Source organism: Xiphias gladius, chromosome 10 (assembly GCF_016859285.1).
Source record: "Xiphias gladius isolate SHS-SW01 ecotype Sanya breed wild chromosome 10, ASM1685928v1, whole genome shotgun sequence".
NCBI lineage: Eukaryota > Metazoa > Chordata > Actinopteri > Istiophoriformes > Xiphiidae > Xiphias > Xiphias gladius.
In genome coordinates this window covers 792,407-817,369 of record NC_053409.1, presented here as the reverse complement: position 1 = coordinate 817,369, position 24,963 = coordinate 792,407, and the positions used below count along the sequence as shown (strand labels likewise).

Below are 24,963 nucleotides of genomic sequence, written 5' to 3'. Positions count from 1 at the left end.
CACTTATTTTTAAAATTACTTGCAGACATTGAGTTCATGCTCTGTTTATATGCACATACACAGAGAACTACACACAGCATTTTTTAAGCACAGTACACATAAAGTTGAACTTAAGCTATTGATTTACAGGCAGATTGTAGATGTTTAACAGGAGGAGGTGTGTTAACAGCACTGAGGACACAATAAATCTCTTGCTCAGTGTGCAAGAATCTCTACACCGTCTGACAGATTCTGACTCTCCTCACTTCACCTCTTCTTTCTTCCCTCCAGCCCACAGCACCACAGAGGCAAGCTTTGGATCAGCTCACACTGCTAATAAAAATACTGTGGGAGCTGAAGCCTACAGCTCTGACTTCAGGTCAGCTTTAGAACTTTTTACCCGAATAAAGTTGTGCTTTCGTCTAGTGAAATTTTTAGCTTTGGAAGTCACCATGGTTGACAGCATGGACTTGGAAAGGCAAAAGAAGCGTTACTGCATCCGTGGTAAGCATGTGGTCATCATATGTATGACAGTGGTGGTGTGCTCTTTGGCGGTGGGTCTTGGTGTGGGCCTCTCCAGGTCAGACACCACCACCATCCCCCCCACCACCCCCAATCCCACCCAGCCCCCTCCACCTGGCAGAGGGCCTTGCAAGCCTTCCACTGATTCCAGTGGGGACTGGGGGAATTTCCGTCTGCCCAGCTACGTGAGCCCGGTCCACTATGACCTGAATCTGGAGCCAGACCTGGTCGAGGACACCTACATGGGCACTGTGAACATCAATGTAGAAGTCAGCAAGCCCACCTGGCATCTGTGGCTCCACATCAGGGAGACGTTTGTCAGCGCCATGCCCAGGCTGAGGATGCTGAACAGTCAGGGGGGCCTGAGGGAGATACCAGTGAAAAGCTGTTTTGAATACAAACCTCATCAATATGTGGTGGTGGAGGCCACAGAGCAGCTGCCCATCACTGGCCCAGGAGAGGTGTACGTGCTTAGCCTGGACTTCCAGGGCTGGCTTAATGGCTCTGTGGTGGGATTCTACAGGGTCATCTACACTGAGGAGGGGGCCACCAAGTAAGATCTTTGATTTGATTTGATTCTGTTATAAACACCATACACATAACACACAACTCTGTTTCCTAGAAATTACATTTCTATACAACTTAACTGCAACAGCATATATGTTTTGTTGGAAACGTGAACTCTGGCTGGATTATGTTCAGAGGCAACAATTTTTTTGAAGGAATGAATGAATGAAGTGTTACATTTATTAACATCAGCAGTCACCAGGATGCTGCTTCTGGTGGATGGTGGGCGTACAAAGCGCAGGATTGTTACATCAGAGACCAGGTTCACATCCAGAGTCAGCTCTTTGGTTAAGGTTCAGGAAAGACGGTGGTTTTGGTTTGATGTTAATGAACAGTTTGTGTCTGAAGTTACTGTGAACTTTTTCTATATTAAACCAGACCAGGATCTTTCCCGAACCTGAATCAGGTGCTGTGAGAGTTTGACCGGAACCATAAATCAGTTTAATGATGCTGGAGTCACTACAGGTGGATGTTGTGCTGCAGGATCAGATACTTTATTGGAAAACAAACACGTTGTCTTTTACACTTTACTGATGCGTTCAGTATCAACGTATTTACCACTTGCAGAATACATAGACTAACAACATTTCCTCCTTATGCTAATAAAAAAAACATTATCTAGTTGCAATTATGTTGCAACAAAACATATTTGCTGTTGCAGTTTAGTTGCATAGAAACGTAATTTCCAGGAGACGGGGTTGAGAAAAAACACAGCTTCAACCTCTCAAGGAAACATTATGAACATTTTATTTTGACTCACCCTATTTAGTATTTCAATGCAGCATGTCAAGAATTAATAGATGTTTATGACACTATAATTTAGTTGAAAACAGATTTTATACATTTATAATCATTTGTTAATGTATTTTTTCATCAATGTGTGTGTTTTAAACAAAACACAGCTTTACCCCCATTTGTGAAATATTTTTTACATGTGTATCTGACTGATGAATGTTTTATACTGTAAGCATTAGTTTGTGTGTGTAATCTAATATCTTTATACCTGATTACAAGATGATTAACGTGGTTAACAAGTATTCATTGACTGTGTAACAGAAGTTATGGGTGCTTCAATGGAGTTATAGGGAGTTATAATCGTTGATGAAGACAAAGGCAATAATAAATTCTAAAAATGCCCTTATGCATGCTCAAGAAGAAATCATAGTGTGTTATAAAGTAGTGTAAATATAACAGAGAGAAAAAATAGTGAAAAAAGTCAAATAGTGTAAAAAACTGTAAATACATGCATGCAGTCAAATTAGTGAAATAATTTGACAAGTCGAAATCCACCTATGTTTTTGTGAAATTCAGAGATGTGGTTGAAGGTTCTGGAAAAAGCTGGTAAGTGGACATCATTAAACTACTCTTTCCAAGGTCAAAAATGAACTGTCATGCCTGGCGAAAATAACGACTAAAAAGACTTTTCTTAGCGATTTCTTCTCTAACCCTAATTTTCTGCAACTGCAGACCAGAGACTAAATGGAGGCAAAGTAATCAAGCCTGCTAGAAATCAAAGCATTAGCAACTTGTTCAGTAAGCACAATAACAATATACACAGTACTGAGACAGATGTTCTATGGAATGTGCTGTTGTTATTTCATCTTACTGATCAGATTTCAGTTAATGATGGTGCTTGTTGTAACATCAAATGAAAGGAAACATCAGCGTGGCAGCACTTCAAGAGTTTCTCGGACTGTGTTTACTAAGGTATTTTCAGTATCCAAAAGGATGAATCCCACTCTCTCTCTTTCTTTCTTTCATATCTCTCGCCAGTATATTTGAATGAAATGAGGGAAAAACAAACCCTTAACAAAGTGAAGATATAATTCATAAAAAGCCAAAATCCGTCTCAAGTTGCTCTGGTCAGAGGAAGCCAGTTGATTACTCTGGCAGGGTTTCCAGGTTTCTCTGCGATCACTAATGAAACGCTCATGGTTACTTGGGCATATCACAACCGGAGAGTCATTCTGTAGTTGGAAATGACAAAACAGCATTTTTTCCAACTAACTTAAAGACCAAGTAACAGGTGTTACTGTGCAATCAGTAACTCCCAGTCAACAAATTACTAAATCAATCTACTGGCCATTTAAATAAGCTTGTATACTCTATATCCCACAAAGCCATGCATTTTGAACAAAACGCGAGAGACCAATTTTTCAACTTTTAAAGTCCAAGCTTCTTGACCTTGGAAATAGAAGTTTGACAAATCAATCCCAACTCAAGGTCCACTTACATACTTCACATGGTCTTCATCAGTGGATGGATTTTGCTTAGTTGTCATGACGATGCCATGGACGTGCTATGGATAAAATCACAACAGCTACTGATGAGGACTGTACAATACAGTGGAGAGTTGCACGGAAATGTAGCAAGTGAACATTGATTTGGGATTGTTTTGTTAAACTATAAAATTCACATTGCTGCTCCTGTTTTTCCATCCAGAATCTATCTTTTGAGTAACAAACACTCATCAGCAGCAGGTTGCTGTAAAAAGTTTGTAGTTTGCTCCAGGGTGTCGACTGGGCTCAGCTTGGATTCATGTCAGTTACAATGGATTCCACTGCAGTTAAAAAAAAAAAAAATCATCGGCTGAATCACTACCTCATATATACTGACCCTTTGGATGGACAGCAGAGATGTGGATTATGCTGCAGAAGTGTGTTGAAAAGTTTCTGTGGATGTTTTGATACCTTTTTTGCCACCATGAAAACTTCACTGACATAAATTCAAGCCACCACCTTTAAAATCTTCAGGGGATAAGTGTTAAAATGACTCAAAAGATAGATTTGAGCAGGGTACCACTCACCTTACTCTAACGGTAAACAGTGCCCTGGTCTGTTGGGTCTGCAGTGTTTCATATGTAAGGACATAAAGATTCTTTTCATAATTAACTAAAAAGTTGTATGGGATCTGGCTTGGTCAGGGGAACTATATAATGCAAAATACCAGAGGTGGTCTCAATCAGAAATGATAAACTTGCATCTGAAATATTTTACTTTGTTGTAAAGTATTAACTTACACAATTTTGGGGGTTAAAAGCTTTAAGAAAAAGACGTAAAGCACCTGCTCTCAAACACTTTCTGCAATAATTTGCACTTTATTTGATCACCAGAAAGATTGCTGCAACTGATCATGAGCCAACTGATGCCCGCAAGTCATTTCCCTGCTTCGATGAACCCAACAAGAAGGCCACCTACAAAATCTCCATCATTCATGATGCTAACTATCAGGCTCTGTCCAACATGCCGCTTGAGGTAGGACCATGTCACCAATGCTAAACATTAACATCTTCATAAACGGTTCTACTCAACATGTTAGAATCACATTAAAGGTTTGGCGTTTTGGACATGTAATATCAGTGAGGCAGCATGCTCAATACCAGGGCTCTGAAACTGGAAAGGTGCATTTATATCGAACACAAAGAAAACACTTCCTTTGCATTATTTCCACAGTTTGACTGCTGGAGTATTTTTTGAGTACACAGCAGTGTACATGGAGCACTAGCCAAAGTGCTAGCACTGGATTTGCCAAATTCATCAGTTAGTCTTCATCCCCAAATCCTTCTCTCTTTTTAAAGGAGAAATAAGAAAAACCAGTTTATAGTTAACAGACTCAAATCTGCCAAATGTCTGTCAAAATGTCTGCCATCCACAAAAATGATCGATCACAGTAGCTTTTTTCTCTTACATTTTTACCTTATTTGTTTTACATTTAAGTTAATTCAAGAAATTTTGACTGGGCTTCATCAGCAAAGGGTTTTCCTAAATTTTTCATTCTAGAGGAGACCATCATCTAAAATTAACGAAATTTAATAGAAAAATCCTGAAAATTCACACTCTACTAATAACTACTAATAATTACTTATTTGAATTCCTTTTATATACAGTTACTTTGCCAATCCAATTGTTCACAATCCTGTTGAACTCAGAATGGTTGCTGTAAGTGGAAGGAGTAGAATTTCTCAAACTTTCCCATGGTTGAGGTAAAAAAAAAAAAGCGTTAGGGTTTTGGTAGGTAAAAAAAACAAAGAGGAAGCCAGGCTCAGAGTGAACACTTTGAATACCAAAAGCAAACGAATCAATCTTGTGCCTCTGTTTCTGGGCCAGGGGATCCACCCAGCTCTACAGGCTGAGTGACAGCCACATTAACCCAATAGCCTTTTGCTCTGCCTCTTCAGGGCACCCCTCAAAAACTGCTTGGCAATAAATTGAAGACCTCCTTCCAGAAGTCCATTCCAATGAGTACCTATTTGGTATGTTTTGCTGTGCACCAGTTTGGCCATGTTGAAAGAACTTCCGCTCGAGGAATTCCTGTGAGTTCACCATTATGTCTCACTATCAGTGCCATCACTTCACAAAGAGCAGTGTTCAAAAGATTTGGAATGAACTTACACTAAAAGATGTACACTGTCAGTCACACAATAGACACACTCACACTTGTGTTTTTTTTTTTTTTCCTCTGACTTTGCAGCTGAGAATCTACGCCCAGCCAAGTCAGCTGGGAACTGCAAAGTACGCAGCTGACACAACCAAGGTCATCTTTGATTACTTTGAGGACTATTTCAACATGACATACTCCATCACAAAACTGGGTGTGTTTAGACAAACTCATACTCATGGCGGCCTCTTATCCCTACACTTCGAGCAGGGTACTGACTGGCACGCTAACCCAGTCCTGTGATTTCCATACTATTATACTGTTATATACTATGTTAAGGATGTCTGATTTACAGTACTTACATTTAAATTATTTTGTCTGTGTTTCACCTTATTACAGTGAGATACATGCTTTGTTTCTGGGGTCACAGTGTTTTCAAAATAAGAATAACAAGTCTAAAGGTCCCTGCTAGGAACCCCTTGTGGCTGCAGTTTTATTCCAGGGTGTTGACTGTTCCAAATAAATCTAGATGTCAAGACAATCCCAGTACGCAACTGTGGTATACTCAGAAAATCTTTATCTGGGGTACAATATCAATTTTAGAGATGTGTGACTTAACAGATTTTGTAATTTATGGACATCTTTCCAAATCAATTTAAAATAAAATTGAAATAATTTACATCCGTTTCATTCAGTAATAAGTAACATGTAACTGTTTCTTGGAATGTCAGAGACAAATTCCAAGTCATTTATAACCTCATGAAGAGGTTAAAATCTCACTTTTTCCAGTTCATTTAAATCCAGAAAAAAATGTACTTTGTGAAGCTTTTAAGAAGGTGTTGTAGAGACACCCCAAAATAAAGCATACAAACAAATATGAGCTAGTATTGTGGACAGTAATGGGATCATGATCCTCAGCCAGTCATTCTAATGATAAGGCAAACAATACATGCGAAAGAATACAACCCTGTCAAGTTCACCCAGTGAGTTTTGCCTGTCAGAGGTGGGGTGGGGGTGATGTAAACAATAACCAAGATGGCGCGTGAGAACTCCCTGGGTATGTTGTATGGCCATTGCACCACAGTTAACACTTCAATATCTAGGCTACAGACACGTTCCTTTACAGGAATGTGAACAGGGTGGCACCATCTGTTAAAATAAACGCAGGAAACTCGGTCCTTCTTTTCTTTCTGCTCTCAGATTTATTCCTGTCCTCCAGAAACATCTGAAAGCCATCGCTGGTAGCGATGGGGTCCGGGGAATCGTCCTGTAGCCATGTCTCTGTGAAACACATAATACTACACTCACGGAAGTCCCTCTACACTTATTACAAAGTAATTCCTCGATCAAACAAGACTATGTCAAAACTTAGTATGTGACTGGATCGCACTTTATCTGTTTGCTTCCCTCATAAGTTGCAGCTGTGCTGTGATTTCAGCTATATTTACCTGTAAAATGATCAGTCAAAGAGAAAGTTAGAAGCTCATCATGTCTCACATTGGCGGGGCAACATTGGCGACTCGCTTCTACGGAAAGTTGCTAGGGTTTTTACAGAAAGTTGCTTGATTTGTCGCGTGGTGCTTTTGTGAAGAAAAGTCGCTAAAAGGGTTTGAAATTTGGTCAATCTAGCGACAAAGGCCCCAAGTTGGCAACACTGCATGTAAACACCCTCGGATGACACAATGGGAAAACTCCAACACTCAGCCAGCCGACCAGTGGTGTAATGTCAGGACTCAGTCACGTGGCATTCGGCTGACCAATCGTGTAACTTCATCAGTCAGTCAATAAGTGACAGAGTTTGCGTTTATAGAGCTGGCCCTGCTGTTGTGGTCCAGGCAAAAAACAGACCAGAACTCTCTCTACTAGCATGTTTAGAGAGAGCGCAGCTTAAATAAGTAACTATTAAACTTTTAAACAAAATCACAAAAACTAAAACTTTGGGTATTTTTACAGAAGTACCTTTAAACATACCTTTTTGTGAGCTGTAAAGTTCATACTAATCTCAGTAGATTTTAAACTATCTGGTGTACCAGAGGGAAATTTGTTCAAATTGTGGTGCTAGAGGATTAGGTGATTGCCTAAAACTAGTTTTCATTTATGCTATTTAATAAAAGCACACATTTTCTTGGAATGAAGAATACCCATTCCAACTTTGATGGCAATATTACTAGTAGTTGTCAAGATACAGTCTGAGTTAGTCACTATCTCACTGTCTCACAAGAACCGATAATGCAGTAATGCCATAAAACATGTGATAAGTGCTTACTCTAGTGGGATCTCTGTGCTGTCTCGATCCAGATAAAATAGCCATCCCTGACTTCGGTACTGGTGCCATGGAGAACTGGGGTCTCATCACCTACCGGGAGACCAACCTGCTGTATGATGAGAGCCAGTCTTCCTCCTACAACAAGCAGCGAGTGGCCAGTGTTATCGCCCATGAACTGGTTCACCAGGTACCACTATCTAGCTACTTATTACTTACTCTGCTTATTTTATGTGTATAATGGTGGTCAGAATTTTGAATTAGCATGCAAGACTATACTGCACATGCAGGGCACGTTCATCAGTTCGTTATGTTGCATATACCTGGAAAATAACTCAAGTTTACTCAAGTACTATATTTTTTGGAATTACCTATGCATAAGTATTTCCATTTTATTGTACTTTATACATCTTCTTTACTATGTTTGAGTGCCAAGTATAGCCTCTAGTAGAGTGGCATCTAGAGGATGCCCTTCCTCTGAGACACCAAGTCCAACCAAAAATGCAAGTGCCAGCAGTCACTTCCAAGCCATTTCCAAGGGTAAATAAAAACCCAGGAATTAAGTTTCAATTTGGGGTATTTGGTCTGCTAGCATACTTACGCAAACTTAAAACCACAATGTTTAATTAATCCAGATATGCCCCATTACGGTGACAAAATAATCAAAAACTTAAAAAATTTGTCTGCTGTATGATATTTATTTAAATATTTGAGATATGTGACTAGAAGAATTAGGAATTTAAGGCATCGATCCTAATAAGCTTCGACAATACAGCATACAGTATATATCTACATAATCTAGTAATAAATGAAAAGTTTATTGTCTTGCATTGTCAGACATATTCCAAGTTACTTCTAACCTCAATCAGAAGCGATAAAGCTCACCTAGACCAGTTAATTTATATCCAGATAAACCGCTGAAATTTGTGAAGATGAAGAGAAGGAGCAATGGAAACTCAGAGGTGTTCCCAATATAAAGCAGATTATTCTCAGTTTTATGCTCCAATTCAGCCACATATCATGGAAAAACCAAATATATCAAGTTACCTTGCTATTCTTTTGGAAATGCTATGATGGCTTTTATCTTTATTTCACACAAGTGGTGAAACGTCCACAGGAAGGGTTCAGAGTTCAGAATTGTAAATGTTTAAAACCCTTTATGTGATATTGTTCAAGCTTTTTATGATGCATGATCTGGGAACATTTCTTTCCAAGATATCAGCTATTTTACTGTGATGGGAGATAAAATGCCTTGAGACAGTCAATAAAGTTTTATGAACTGTTCAAAGTTACAGGAATAAGGGATCAGTAGTGGTTCATTTTGAATACGATGATGTACAAATAGTCTTCTGGGTGCCAGTATAGAGTTAAATACTTCATACATATATGCTAGGGTGGTTTACAAAAGTAGACAAATGTTTTCGGCCCCCAGACCCTCAGAGGCCACATAGGCTCAAGGTTTATCCTGTCGAGTTTGTTGGAATTGTATTTATTTGTAATTGAGTCTAATTAAAAAGCTTTATTCATTCACAGCAGGTCGTTGAAAAGTGTTTATTTGTTTTGTAGTATGCACAATATAAGCGGCAAGAATTTTGCCTTATAAAGGGGCCCTGTGTCAAAAACCAAGTAGTAATACCATTATTACCACAATTTTATAAACAAAATCCAGCATTCAATTTCATTAAATTAAATTTTATTTATATATCACCAAATCATAACAGAGGTTATCTCAGGGCACTTTTCATGTAGAGCAGGTCTAGACCAGATTCTTTATAGTTATATTTACTGAGACCCAACAGTCCCCCATGAGCAAGCACTTGGCGACAGCGGCAAAAAAACCCTCCCTTTTAACAGGTAGAAACCTTGAACAGAACCCGGCTCATGGTGGGGGGGTCTGCCCTGACCTGCTGGGTTGAGAGACAGAGAGAGAGAGAAAGGGAGAACATAGTATTATGCAAGTTCTACATGGAGATGTATAGTCATAATAATAATAAGACTAATGGTAAGACTAATAATGATAATACTATAATACTATAATACTATAATACTAAGCAGGATCAAGGGGGCAATAGGAGGTTTTGCAGTCACAGATCCAGACTCTGCAGCAGCAGGAGCAGAAATACCTGCAGAAAGTGACAGGAAGAGAGAGGAGAGAGATGAGAAAGCACAAAACTACGGCAGAGAGAAGAAGTTAGGTTAGTAACAAGCATTGATGCCATATGAATGCGTACAGATGGAGAGGAAGAGGAGGAGAGAGGAGCTTGGTGCATCATGGGCAGTCCCTCAGCAGTCTAGGCCTATAGCAGCATAACTAGGGGATGGTTCAAGCCAAGCCTGAGCCACCCCTAACTATAAGCTTTATCAAAAAGTAAGGTTTTAAGCCTACTCTTGAATGTGGAGAGGGTGTCTGCCTCCCAGACCTAAACTGGAAGATGGTTCCACAGTAGAGGACGCTGATAACTGAAGGCTCTGCCTCCCATTTTACTTTTGGAGACTCTAGGAACCACAACTAAGCCTGCGTTCTGGGAGCACATTGTTCTAGTGGGGTAATAGGGTACTATGAGCTCTTTCAGATATGATGGTTCCTGACCATTAAGGGCTTTGTAGGTGAAGAGGAGGATTCTATATTCTAGTCTGGATTTTACAGGGAGCCAATGCAGAAAAGCTAACACGGGAGAAATATGATCTCTCTTCCTAATTCCTCTCAGTACTTGTGCTGGACTATTCTGGATCAGCTGGAGAGTATTTAGAGATCCTGACCAAGGAGAACTCAGAGATTCTTAACAGTGGTGCTGGAGGCCAGGGCAAAGCCATCTAGAGTAACTTTATCATTAGATTATATGTTTCTGAGGTGTTGGGGGCCAAGTACAATAACTTCAGTTTTGTCTGAGTTTAACAGCAGAAAGCTGTTGAAGTTTAGTTAACTGATTGGTTTCATAGGGCTTCAGTGACAAGTACAATTGGGTATAATCTGCATAACAATGGAAGTTTATGGAGTGTTTCCTAATAGTATTGCCTAAAGGAAGCATATATAAGGTGAATAGAACTAGTCCAAATACAGATTCTTTTGGATCTCCATGACTAACTTTTGAGTATGTGGAGGATTTATTGTTAACGTGCACAAACTGAAATCAATCAGATAGATAGGACTTAAACCAGTTTAGACGGTTCCTTTAATGCCAATTAAATGTTCCAGTCTCTGTAATAGGATATGATGGTCAATGGTATCAAATTCAGCACTAAAATCTAACAAGACAAGTACAGAGACAAGTCCTTTGTCCGATGCAATTAGAAGGTCATCTGTAACTCTCACCAGTGCTGTCTCTGTGCTATGATGCAGTCTAAATCCTGACTGATAATCCTCAAATAAACTATTATCATGTGAAAAGTCACAAAACTGGTTTGCAACAGTTTTCTCAAGGATCTTAGAGAGAAAGGGAAGGTTGGATATGGGTCTATAGTTGGCTAAAACATCTGGAACAAGATTAGGCGGTTTAATTACAGCTGTTTTAAAGGACTGTGGTACATAGCCTGTTAATAAAGAACTATTATTGATTATATCTAGTAAAGAGGTGCTAACTAAGGGTAAAACTTCCTTAAGCAGCCTAGTTGGGATGGGGTCTAAGAGACAGGTTTGAAGGTTTAGATGTAGACATTATTGGAGTTATATTATAACTTTATAGGACTATCATGCCAGGCTAAGCTGGATTCTTCCAGTTTGGTACAACGCCATATCCTTTCAAGTTTTTGTCTAGTTTGTTTTAATATGCGGGTTTGGGAGTGAAACCATGGAGCTAACCTCCTTTGTTTTATTATCTTCTTTTTTAGAGGGGCAGTGGAGTCGAGTGTCATTCTCATTGAGCCTGCAGCTCTATCAACAAGATGATCAATTTGGGAGGGACTAAAGTTAGCATAGGAGTCATCAGCTTTTGAAGGCAGAGATCTAAAGTTTAATAGTCCACGTTTAATTATTCTATTTTGTTGTACTTTTGCAGGGGTGGTCTTAATTTTTATTGGGTTTTTGCGTACAACTCCTCTTCTGCTTGTTTTTGAGTTAGTTAGTTTAGGTGGCCAGGGGACAGACACAGTCTTTATGGGGTTTTGAATTGATGACTCCTGTAATGGAAGCACTGAAGACTGAACACATCCTCCTGGTCTTAACTGGGTTCTCATGGTTTTGGCTTTCTAATAAACTCAGTCAGATTTCGAGATATGAGAGCTGCTAATCCAACATGAGATGTATGCCGTCTCTCCTGATCAGACCAGGTCTTCCCTAGAAGGTCCATTAATTATCCACAAAGCCCATTTGCCCTTATTCAAATAAAGGCAGATAAGCAAATAGTAGCTGGGGCAACATTTTTAGAGAGATCCCCACAACAAGCAATGGCAGAGAGTGGCTGCAGTGAAGCTCTGGGAAAGCATCACCAAGGAAGATACAAAGCACCTGGTGTTGTCTATGATTTGAAGACTTCGGGCAGTCATTTACTGCAAAGGATTTTCCATCCATCTATCCATCCATCCATCCATCCATGTTCTACCTCTTATTTGGGGTAGGGTCGCATTGGCAATAGGTTAAACAAGGTAGTCCAGACACCCCTCTCCCCAGTAACACTTTCCAGTTACTCCTGGGGGACCCCGAGATGTTCCCATGCCAGATGAGCAATGTAGTTTCTCCGATGTGTTCTGGGTCTACCCCAGGGCCTCCTACCAGGTGGACCTGCCTGGAAAACCTTCAGTGGAAGTCACCCAGCAGGCTACCTGACCAGATGCCGAAACCACCTCAACTGGCTCCTTTCAACATGGAGCAGCGGCTCTACTCCGAGCTCCCTCCGGATATCTGAGCTCCTTACACTTTCTCTAGGGTTGAGCCCAGCCACCCTTTGCAGGAAACCCATTCTTTCAGTCACTACCCAAAGCTCATTACCATAGGTGCGGCTTGGAACGTAGATCGACTGGTAAATCAAAAGCTTTAATTTCTGACTCAGCTCCCTCTTCATTGCAACGGTCCAGTAAAATGGATCAGTGACAAAGGACAACCTTGATGGAGGCCAACACCAACTGGAAACCTGTTTGACTTCCAGCCAAGAATACGAACACAACACTTCAGTTATATAAGGACTGGATGGCTCATTGTAACTGCCCCAGTACCCCATACTCTTGCAGTAGCCCCCAAAAGACTGGATAGGCAAACTACCATGACCCCTCCATTAACCTTGCAGGGGTGAAGAGTTGGTCTATCGTTCCATTCCACGGTGGGAATCTGCATTGCTCCTCCTGGATCCGAGGTTTGGAAAGGTTGTTGGTGCCTCATTTCCAGTACCCTGGCATAAGCTTTCCCATAGAGGCTGAGCAGTGTGGTATCCCGATAATTGGAGCAAAGTCTATGGTCCCCCTTTTTAAATATGGGATCCACCACCCCGGTCTGCCAGTCCACAGGTACTGTCCCCAATCTCCATGTGGCATTGCAGAGGCATGTCAGCCATGACAGCCCAACAATGTCCAGAACCTTCCGCATCTCAGGACAAATCTCATCAACACCTGGCGCTTTGTCGTTGAGGAGCTTTATGACTACCTAAGTGACCACTGAGTGAGGCTTCCCCTGAGTGTTCAAACTGTGCCTTTGCCTCAAAGGACATGTTAGCCGGGTTCAGGAGTTCCTCAAAGTGTTCCTTCCAACGCCCAATGACATCCCCAGTCAGACTCAGCAGTTTTCCTCCCCATCTAAACACAGCCTGGGCCAAGCCCTACTTTTGCTTCCTGCGTTGCCTGATGGTTTGCCAGCACTTTCTCCAGTCAAGTAAGGACTTTCCACAAAATATTAAATATGAGGATTTTGTTTTACTTCATGTGAGTCTGTCCAATTACTTTTGGTCCCCTAAATTTTGGGCGCTATATGTGAAAAGAGCTATATGTTTCAAATTAAAAATGTTCTCCAGGACACCATGCTGTATTCACATTTTTGGCTATATCCGATTGTTCCAGTTTCCACCTACCAATATTTGATGAGGAATATTTTGAAATGTTGTTTCTAATATTGTATATTTTATTTTTATACTAATTTGTATTTCTGTTGTTAATTTCTATATCCACTAAGAATACATATTGTATTTCGTAAATACTATTTTTAAAAGATGATAGTAATGTACAGTACAATAATGTATGACTGCATAGACTGTATATTAGGAAAGTGGGGAGAAGTTGTGCAACATTTTGAATTTTGATGGACTATAGTTAATTTTTTCAGCTATTTTTAGATTTAGTCTTATACCTGAGATCAAGAGCCCATGTTCGTTTTAGTCGTATTCAGTTAACCTCATCCTTTGTATTTTTAGTCATTTTTGGTTGACTAAAAACATTTTAGTCTGGTCTCTCGTCAAAGAAAACAACAAATTTTAGTCTAGTTTTAGTCCACAAAAACAAATTTGAGTCTTTTTAAATAATCAGATTAGATAGATGACAAAAATGTTGTGAACATTTTAGTCTAGTTTTAGACAAGTCCAAAAATGAACATTTCAGTCAAACTTAAGCAAAATGCTTTCAAAAGAAATTTAATTTGAATGATTTTAAGCTAAAGGAAAACATGAAAACAAGCCACAAAGCGACAAGTTGTATGATTAAGAATGCAGCTTTACCGAAAGGGTGTCTGGTCTGATGTTATTAGCGGTCGTGTTGTACTAGATTGTGTTAATACAGTGTTTATAAGTGTTTATAACAGGTTTTACACTACCATTTAAAGAAATTTGCAAACACAATATTTGGAACTTCTTTGCATAATGTTACATCACAATTTAATTTCTAGACAGCTAACTACTGCCCTACAGACTTTATTCAAGCCAAAAACAGTCTTCTACATTACATGCCATTCATTTTAATAAAGTAGTAGTGTCTCTTTGTTGTGATGCTAATACATAACGTTACACCACCACGTTAATAAGTGGCTTAATGTGGCTTTAAAATTAACATTATATCATTAACATCTGTGAGGTGCGCCTTGAGGTGTCTCTTCAGGTTTGTGGTTTTCTTCCCTGCAATTTTGTAGCTACAGGCTTTCTCTCCCAACAATACTAAACACAAATTTTTCTCTTTATGGGTGCGCTGCTAGTGTGTCATTTTATTGGTAACTGCCAGTCACCCATTAAATGATTTGTGTGCACAGGAAGAGAAATGTCCACTGAAAGGAGGGCATTTGGATTATGCCATTGTTTGAACAAAGTCTATGTAATTTCATCTCCTCTTTCTTCTGGAAGTAGCCATGATAATATGGAAAACTGTGGCCATAAAGGGATGCACATGGTCAGTAACAATACTTAGAGAGGCTGTGGCATTAAAACCATGATTTATTGGTATTGGAAGGAGCCAAAAGTGTGCCAAGAAAACACTCCCAACACGAGCCTGCGAGCCTCAGCAGAAATACAGATTCATCAGACCAAGCCACATTTTTCCTGTCTTCAACTGTCAAGTGTTGGTGAGCCTGTGTCCACTGCAGCCTCAGATTTCTGGACTTGGCTGACAGGAATCTGACGTGGTCTTCTGCTGCTGCAGCCCATCCTCCTCAAGATTTAACATGTTGTTAATTCTGAGATGCTTTTCTGCTCACCACAGTCGTAAAGAGTGGTTATCTGAGTTACCGTAGCCTTTCTGTCAGCTCCAACCAGTCTGGCCTCTCTCATCAACAGGGGGTTTCCGTCCACAGAACTGCTGCTCACTGGATGTTTTAGTTTAAACTCTAAACTCTAGAGACTGTTGTGTGTTAAAATCCCAGGAAATCAGCAGTTTCGAAAATACTCAAACCAGGTGGTCAAAGTCACTGAGATCACATTTTCTCCCCATTCTGATGTTTGATATGGACATTAACTGAAGCACCTGACCTGCATCTGCAGGATTTAATGCATTATACTGCTGCCACATGTTTGGCTGATTGGATAATTGTACAAAAAAGCAGGTGTACTAGCGTTTCTAATAAAGTGCTTGGTGAGTCTATATTTCATCAACAATTATCTTTAACAAAATTAACTATGGTGGACATACAATTATGCTCACAATGGTCTGCACCTCACTGTATGCTTTTCAATGGCAGACCTTAGCCCAGATTGAAAGCCTGCCAGGAATGGAGTAGATGAAACCTGTTAATTGATCCCTGAAATTTTCATATGCAATTTCCTTTGTTTGGACCCTCAAAGCTCATGTCAGTTGTCTTTTACCAGTGGTTCGGGAATATTGTGACTATGGACTGGTGGGATGACCTCTGGCTTAATGAGGGCTTCGCCAGCTTCTTTGAGTACATCGGAGTGGATAAAGCTGAATCTAGCTGGGGCATGGTGAGTTCTCCTTTACAGGCACATCAAAGTAGCACCAAACTATTAGTCACACTGACAGTAGACCAGTCATTTTGGAGACTCCAGTACTCTAAAAACTTTTCTTTTGTCCTCCTGTTTGTTTTCAGCGAGATATCATGATCATCAATGATGTGCTTCCTGTAATGGTGGATGACGCCCTGCTTTCCTCCCACCCAATCATCGTGAATGTGTCGAGTCCAGCAGAGATCACCTCTGTGTTTGATGCTATCTCATACAGCAAGGTACGACAACTAGAACACCTCACACAGTAAATATTTCAATGTATTGTTCAGAAAACCTTGCTTCCCATGGGAACCATGACAAATCAGTTATATTACCAACAAGATACAGAAAAAAGGTATCTTGTATCATGCAACAAAATATTTGTGATGGAAATTATCCATCTTTTTCCAGGGAGCTTCCATTCTAAGGATGCTGGAGGACTGGATGGGTAAAGATATGTTCAGAGACGGCTGTCGAGTAAGTCAGACACTGTTGCAGCTTCATGACAGTTAATTAACAATGATTATTGTTCATTAAAGTTTCAAGTGGTCCAACAGCTGAGTGGTGAAAGCCTGTTTTTTGATTGTTTATTTTTCTCCCTTTTCTTCCTTCACCAGAAATACTTGAAAGACTACCAATTCAAGAATGCCAAAACTGCCAACTTCTGGGCATCTCTCGCCAGTGTATGTTTGAACCTTATCAGATTTATCCTCAATTTCTGTGCAAGGCCAGAGTGATCAAAGTTCAATTCTAATGTTTTTGGAAAGAATGCTTTTTTGCATTCTTTATGAATATGAGATGCGAAAATGGAAATCAATCTCATTTCTGCATGCTATGTAAAGAGCTGGAGTCAGGATGTGATTAGCCTATCTTAGCATAAAAACTGGAAGCAGGAGGAAACAGCCAAGTGTGACTCTGTCTACAGAGATACACACACAGAGATATAAAGACAACAATTGGTTTTAGCAAACTGTTATAGAAGGAGACATAAGCTGGAATTATCTCTTGAAAAACAGAACAGTGTATCCATCCACTTATTACTTCTGTACAGTGTCTCCAGCTACAGTGTGGGTCGTCAGTGAGCACAGGTAATGGTCTTGGTCCCTGTACAGGAACAACCTTTTCTGGTTTTATGTGCCCAGGGGCCCATTGTCTCATAATCTGTCAGTGCCAGCGAGGTACATAAAGTCACTGTGTCTGGCTGCTATTCAACAAGAAATAGTTCCGGGACATAACCCCAACTTGCACAGAACCAGACTAGCTGCTTCCCCATGCTTCCAGTCTTTGTGCTAAGCTAAGCTAACAATGTCCAGACTGCAGCTCTGTAGTTATTGTAACACACAGACATGAAATTGATATCAGTCTGAACATCTCATTCCCAGACAGAGAACAAACAAGGATACTTCCCAAAATATTCCTTCAAGATTTGTCTGTTAATTTCTTGAAACATCAATTTCCCCTCTCTGTACCCAGGTGAGTGGGTTGCCAGTTGCAGAGGTAATGGACACATGGACCAATCAGATGGGTTATCCTGTGCTGGAACTGTCTGTCTCAGCGACAAATGCCAAACTCAGCCAGAAGCGTTTCCTCCTGGATCCTAAAGCTAACGCCAGTCATCCCCCTTCACCTCTTGGGTAAGGGATACAAAGAAGATAGAAATGACCCTTTAACTGGTTTAATCCTCAGAGCTGTATAAAGTGGATTATGACAGCATCGCTCTATTTTGTCATCATTACCCATCAAACAAGTCCAAAGACTGCAAAATACTTAGCTTCCGCTGTGGTTTTTCTTTTTCTTTTTTTTTGTTTGTTTGTTGTTTTTTGGCCCATGATCTCAAGATTATGACCAAGCAAAATTTTCCTCTCACTTACTATACCAAAACAGCCACTGGTGCTCAAAACTCTAATACTGGGTGTAGGCCCACGTCCTCTCTCATTTTTGCTCTGTTCTCTTTAATTATGAGATAGAACATGAACTATAGAAGCCTGTTGAGTTAATAAGACATTTAAGTCAGACGTGAGATGGATGACTGAAAACCACATCTTGTCTAGGCATGCCATTAGTCAACATCCCTTTCAGCGGCAGCTGTTTTCAGTGAAAAAGGTCCGATAAGCCCACAGTACACTACCGTCTCAGCAACCAAAAGGCAGACAGACATAGTTAAGATGGATTTATAGTTGATGCAAGAGGTTAACACTGTAGGTACCTATGGCGTAGGTTGTGATTTATAGTTGAGCATTGGACTTAACCTCTTAATATCACCTCTGCAACACTACACGGAGGTGGAACTATGTTTACATTCTCTCATTTATTTTGTGATACAGAGCAACAGCTATGCACATAGCAGGTTCAGGTAGATTCAGATCCAGGTAACTTAAAGCATTATTTTGCTGTGTCTTGTTACTGAATAAGAGATTACAGCCATGCAGCTGCGGTGTTTGCGTTCATTTAATCATACGGAGCGGCGACTGTAGTGAGCAGATGGTTTGCAGTTAATGGCTTAGTCAGGGTGTGTAACTGACACTGAGTCTTTAACGTTCTTAATGTCGTCTTCACTCTCAGCAAACTCCACAGGTATCAGAAACACATCATTTTTGAGGAGGCAAATATCAGCTACACCATAACATTGAAGCCTACGCACGTAGTTGCCATAGGTACAGCGTAGCCCCTTAACGCAGAAGTAGAAATCCAGCTTCAGAGACCAGCTGGTGAACACAGTGGAGCATGTAGCAGCCAAAGTGCCAGATCTTTTTCCAAAGCAGAGCTATTGATAGGGGAGAAGTTTAGATTTAAGCAATCAAATGAAAATGTATTTTTAATGTTGCCCTAGAAAGACTGAAAATGATACCTGTAGGTTTTGTATCTCAGTGCACTGATAACTACAAATGTGTTTTTGTTTCAGGTACAAGTGGACAATTCCAGTCAAATGGCATTCTGTGAAAAGCGACAAGAATATGTTGGCTATGTTTGACCAGAGCAGCAGAGGTAGTATGCTTAGCTGTCAAGTATTGTGTCATAATCTTCATCAAATAATCAAAGACATATAATCAGCACTTAGCCTTTAAGTGGCTATGTGATCTGTTTTCTCATTCTCATCGTAAGAAAATAATTGCCACCTAGCAGATGAATAGGGAAGAAGTAATAAGATACTCTATATTGATTGATCCAGGAAAAATGTCCATTTAGACATGCAGACTAATGACTGTTGATTTTCAGAGCATGTCATCAGAAACTACTCGCTCTCAATGGACGGTTTGCTGAAGGTTAATAATGATCACATTGGATTCTACAGAGTCAACCATGACAACCACATGTGGAACGATATTAGTCAACAGCTTCAAAACAACCACACGGTAAACCTGTCTTCAGAGATGTGTACACGCTACCCAGCATATTGTTTGTTTAAATTTAGTTGTGTGTTTGTAATAAAAGTCATAAAATTACAAGGAGAAAGTGCTAAAATATGCAAATGGAATCTAATCCATCCTTTGCTGATATTTTCTTGAAATATTAATCTCATAAATTACTACTTTATTCTCCTGATATATCAAATGTTCTTGTTTTATTCTTGTAGTATTTAACCTTCTCCTGATTACATTTTTACTTAGAGATATTAAAACTTTATTCTCAATAACTTATGAAAAACAGCGGCCCAATAACTGTTGTACCATTAATACCTTTACACTGCAGGAAGAGAATTCTTTGTATACTTTGTTTCTAACAAATATTTCAATTACGTTGAATCCACATTCAATCAAATGTATGTTTAATACATAAACATATTATTTAAAACAGATAAGCAAGTATAGTGCTGAATTTAGTTTTTTTTTTTACTTTTGATGCTAACTACTTAGCATGGAGCAGGGATGGAAGAACATGGAGAACCAAGCCAAATTTTACTAATGACAGATACAGTATACTTTAATTTTCTTTGGAATGGTTACCAACCCCACAGTCTTCAAAGACGCCACTGTTACCGTCATGTTAATCTTCTATTTGACTCCCTTCTCTTTCTTAAACAGGAGTTTGATGCAGCCGATCGCGCAGGCTACATTGATGATGTGTTTGCACTTGCAAGGTAAGATTTCCCCCAAAACATACATTGTATGAAGATTAAAGGCACTAATCATATACAGAGACTATAAATTCTGTTTCATTTCACTGTTCAGGGCAGACATTATCGATTATGGTAATGCCTTCAATCTTACAAAGTACCTGATAAATGAGACTAACTACATAGTCTGGGACCGTGTGGCCTCCTCCATCACCTATGTGCGAGACATGCTGTTAGGCAATGCTACACTCTACCAAAGGTTTCAGGTAAGCATCCGGCTAATCCTTCTGTATTCAGCAGTCCATTTTCAAAAATCATATCACCTTTAAATTTATTTGTGATCTAAATTTTCAACTATCCACTTCAGCATAATCAACACAAATGTCATTTTTTGCATTCTATGTAATAATTTAAATCCAGTCAATGATATAATGATGTGGTTGGTCTGCAAAATTGAATTTCACTAATTGCACTAAGAATTGAAAGCAGGAAACACCTGTATTGGATACAAGCAAATAATAAGGCACTACCTAATAGAGATACTGGTATGTTTAACTATTTCTGAAGGTCTGTTGGTCTGAATTTTCATTATAGGCAGTAAATCAGGATTATATACATGAGAAAGCTTGGGGGGAAAGGAAATACGAAGATATCTAAATCCATTATTACATATTTTTCAACTTACAAGGAAAATGTTCAAAGAGACACATGCCTCTAATCATTCTAAGTGGCAGGGCAAGAGATTTATCACAATCTATCTTAAATCCAGAAAACATACTGAATTTGTAATGTTGATGTTGATAGGTGTTGTACAGATTTTGATGGATCACTCATAAACAAAAGTATGTCATCAGTGTGTATGAAATGCGATGTGTTCAGGTACTTGTTTTAATAGACAGTTTTAGCTAGAGGCTAGAGGCTAGAGGCTCTATGACCAAAGAAGAAAGCATGGGAAACGGGACAGCCCTGTACTTCAGCAACTGGAAAATGTGGTGACAAGCAATGGACTGATACATCAGCTTCTGGAGATCCATAAAACAATTTGACCCAATTAATAAAAAAAATCACCAAAAGAAAAAAAAAAAAAATTTAAATGCTTTTTCTGCATCTAAAGTAATACTTGTTATACACAACATACAGTTCCAAACAATCTTCCATAATATGAGTAAGGCTGGTGATTCAGTTTGATCAGTATACACTAAACTGGGCAAAGCTAAGTTAAGTTGTGTTGCCGAAATACTGGCTAATATTCGTCAATCTGATTTTTGAATTTATAACAGGCCTGTCTGATGAGGCAATCTCTGGGTCGTTCTGTCCTTCACCTTAACAGAGGTCAGCTGCATTGTTTTGGAGAGTTATGTAACCTGAAAGAAATACTGACACATGTTAATGAAGCAAGCATCAAGCATCAAGGCCTGTCTCGTGTTCTTGAGAAGATCATATATGCTTTTATATTGTGAGTTTACTATAGCAATTTGCTATATTCATGGATGACCCAAAAAGCCTATCTCAAGCCTTCAGTTAATATGAAATGCCGCCACTTTTCTTCTAACAAATTCAAAAAGACAAGAGGATATCACCCCTGTTCTGCCCTCTCTTCAGTGGTTACCAGTCAGTTTCAGAGCTGATTTTTGGATCACAAACATTTCCAGCAGTAATACTTTGGTTTTCATTTTAACCCTAATTACCTTGCTATATCTTTCAAGAGTGATCTTTAAATCATCTTCCTCTCATCAAATCAAACCTGATGGAATACAGCGCAGCATGCAGTGTCAGGCTGGGACAGGCTGTTAGTCTTCTGATCAATGGTCTCATTTGCTTAATAATCCGTTACACAATAGCACAAGCCCCTGTTATCAAGAAAAAGAAACAGTGGTTTTATCAAAAAACAGGGAACAAGCCAAAAACTCAGTTTTCAAGCTACTGGTACAATCATTTGGACAAGTAACTGTTGAGCCATTGTAGTAATTGCGCGATGGTACAGTAGAAACATCTCTTCCATTCCTTTAAAAAGATGACGTGGGTCAGTAAGGTTTTGTATAGTTTACATGTTGTGATTACGAACCATATTCTTGTTTCTTTTCTCTAGAAGCTCTTTCGTGATCATGTTAAGGCAATCTCAACACAACTTGGATGGAATGATAAAGGAACACAGACAGAGAGGTACACTAGAAACCGTGTATAGTTATACAAACAGGATGGACTTTATGACCTTTAAAGAAAACACCTCAGATCTTTCCCTGGGCTCCTTTACAATGTAGTGTCAGTGGACATGATAACAGTAACAATATTATGGCTGTTAAACAATGTTTGTCCTCATTCTTCTATGGCAGCTTTCATGCACTAATTTATCAACCAATGTAAAATGGGTGGTTGGATGTGTTTGGCAGGTTACTGAGGGAGTCCGTGCTCAGTATCGCTTGTCAGATGGGAGATCAGGATTCTCTTAATGAAGCCTCTCGTATTTTTGACCTCTGGATTGATGGAAGTCTCAGGTATCACCACTGCACTGTCTTTTCAAACAAACATGTCTGTGTGTTCAATTTACAGACAGACACTGAAGCATACAACTTAAATATAGTGTAATCTTATCATTCATGTGCATCAGGACTAAAGGACATTAAGATATATTTTTAGACCATTGAAAACAAGAAAAACTAGACCATATTTTTAATAGAGCTACTGTTTTAGATTTACATTTTGCATCTCTGGTAACCTGACATAAAAATTTCTTGACCTTTTGAACTGCAGCAGTGTAGCAGTGAACCTGCGTCTGCTGGTCTATCGATATGGCATGAAGAATTCAGGCACTGAATCCAAGTGGAACACAATGTTCCAGAGGTACAAAGATACTTCTCTGGCTCAAGAGAAAGACAAGCTGCTGTATGGACTGGCTTCTGTGGAGAACGTCAACCTTCTGTACAAGTAAATAAAACATCTCATCTTTACAGAATGGCTAACCTGATAACCCAACAAAAGTTCTGTTACACCATTTTAGCCATGACGAGATCACATATTCCATATTAAAGTGGAGATGGAGTATTTTTTCTGGTGCACTGCATCAATATTTGTTATTTCTCAGAAAGCCCACCCCAAACGCAACTGTATGTTAAGCCTGGCATCTCCTGGCAAAGACATAGTTAACCAGCCATTGGCAGCGACATCTCCTGGCACCAGAGATGACCCATTAGTAGACTGACACATGGACACCCTGCTTATACCTTAAGGTGTCAGATATTGGCTTCACTTTAAAGCTGCACTTGACTTAATCACCCAGAAATCCTGTAAGGTGATTCTGTAAAATAAAAGGAAACTACTTGCTGAGATCTTAGAATGCAGAGACATTGCTATAAAAACATGAGCAGTCAGATAGATTGTAAACAAGCCAACAGTTTTGCTAGCTTACTTCCCACCTTATTTGGAGGTCAAGCTAAGAGTATGCCCACACTGAAATTTGTAAATGCATCTCATCCAGAATGAGACTGCATTTTTCTGCCCAAAAACAGAGCTTTTCCAAAATGGTTTAAAGAGCATGAAAAACTTAAAACACTGCCTTGAAGTTTCAGTGTGTAAAAAACTCTCATCACCTCAGAGTTTCTCTGTGATCTTTCATTTTACCAGTCAGCATAGCCAAATACACAGCAGAACTTGCTGTCATCAATCTGTATTTATGTTGATTTTTTTTTTTATTGTAAAATGAAAAGTGGACAACAAAGACGAGACTTAGCAGTTTCTCTGTTGTTCAGGTGTTTCACTGTGCACAGAGGTCTGTGTTTTAAAAATGAGATGGCGTAGGGTAGATGTTTGAAAGTGGTTAATAATCTCTCATTATACAGGGAAACTATGTGCATACATACAGTAAATGCAGCAGGTCAAAGTTGAAGCAGGTAGTGGCTCTGTAAACTGTGATGGCTGTTTACAACCATCATTGGGTCATAATTTTACTTTTCACCTTTGTTTTCTCTTCAAATAAGTTTGTTTCCAATCTGTTTGATTGTCTGACTGCTCGTGTTTCTTGTTCCCTTGGACCTATTTTTACTGATTACAAGAACTCAGCAATTACTTTGTTGAGCGCAATATTATCGTAAATGATAGAACTGATGGCCAGAGCTATGAAAATAAAACCTAAGTTGCAATAAAACATGGTTTTCCTTCAAATTGTGCTTTGGACTGGGTGGTGTGGTAGTGAAAAGATTAAGTCTCAGGAAGTCCTGCTTCCTCTGCATGTACTGTTCCAAACCCGCTGCTTAGCAGACACTTTCGTTGACCCTAATAGGGACAGTCTGAGAAACGAGAAAATTGAGAAGAAGAAAATTAATCCAGCGTAAGAGGGAGAGATAAAATTGATATATCATACGTAAAACTATAGAATTTTGAGCATGGATGTTCATTATAGTAAAGAAAAACAGTAAGTGAGCTTACTAAAGTTTCTGAACACTTTATCAGAGATATATACAATTTATTTTGTACAAATAGTGTGAGTTTACAGTGTGTCAGTGGGTGGATGCAGGACACCCCTACACATTTTGTTTTAGTCGGATATTATGACTGAATTTGACATAAAATCTCAGCTACTGCAGCTTTAAAATCATTATGAAGAGTAAATATGTAGAGAGAATTCGTTTCTTCTGCCAAAAGGCTCCTGGAGGCTACCAAGGATGAGAGTGTGGTGAGGAGTCAGGATCTGTTCACTGTTGTGCGATACGTGTCCGTCAACCCACTGGGAAAGAGCATGGCCTGGGACTGGACCACACTTAACTGGGACTATCTGGTCAACAGGTCAGTGCAACAAGGCAACAACCACAGCTGACAGCAATAGCAAGCAAGCAAGCCCCAAAAGATTATTGAATCTTTAAACTGCA

General features: G+C 39.4%; 1 protein-coding gene across 1 annotated transcript in view; it reads left to right on the top strand.

Moving 5' to 3' along the window:
- The first annotated feature begins 241 nt into the window (after positions 1–241).
- The window catches only part of LOC120794970 (glutamyl aminopeptidase), a 29,344-nt gene continuing 4,622 nt past the window's right edge, over positions 242–24,963 (top strand). Inside the window, exons 1-18 of the mRNA XM_040136388.1 lie at positions 242–1,054; positions 4,181–4,322; positions 5,246–5,380; positions 5,539–5,659; positions 7,744–7,898; positions 15,913–16,026; positions 16,152–16,286; positions 16,459–16,524; positions 16,665–16,730; positions 17,521–17,681; positions 18,950–19,032; positions 19,264–19,400; positions 20,070–20,125; positions 20,217–20,367; positions 22,191–22,264; positions 22,492–22,596; positions 22,853–23,026; positions 24,740–24,880. Coding sequence (XP_039992322.1) covers positions 432–1,054; positions 4,181–4,322; positions 5,246–5,380; positions 5,539–5,659; positions 7,744–7,898; positions 15,913–16,026; positions 16,152–16,286; positions 16,459–16,524; positions 16,665–16,730; positions 17,521–17,681; positions 18,950–19,032; positions 19,264–19,400; positions 20,070–20,125; positions 20,217–20,367; positions 22,191–22,264; positions 22,492–22,596; positions 22,853–23,026; positions 24,740–24,880 — 2,639 coding nt within the window. The 5' untranslated portion in view covers positions 242–431. The remainder of the gene's footprint in view (positions 1,055–4,180; positions 4,323–5,245; positions 5,381–5,538; positions 5,660–7,743; positions 7,899–15,912; positions 16,027–16,151; positions 16,287–16,458; positions 16,525–16,664; positions 16,731–17,520; positions 17,682–18,949; positions 19,033–19,263; positions 19,401–20,069; positions 20,126–20,216; positions 20,368–22,190; positions 22,265–22,491; positions 22,597–22,852; positions 23,027–24,739; positions 24,881–24,963) is intronic.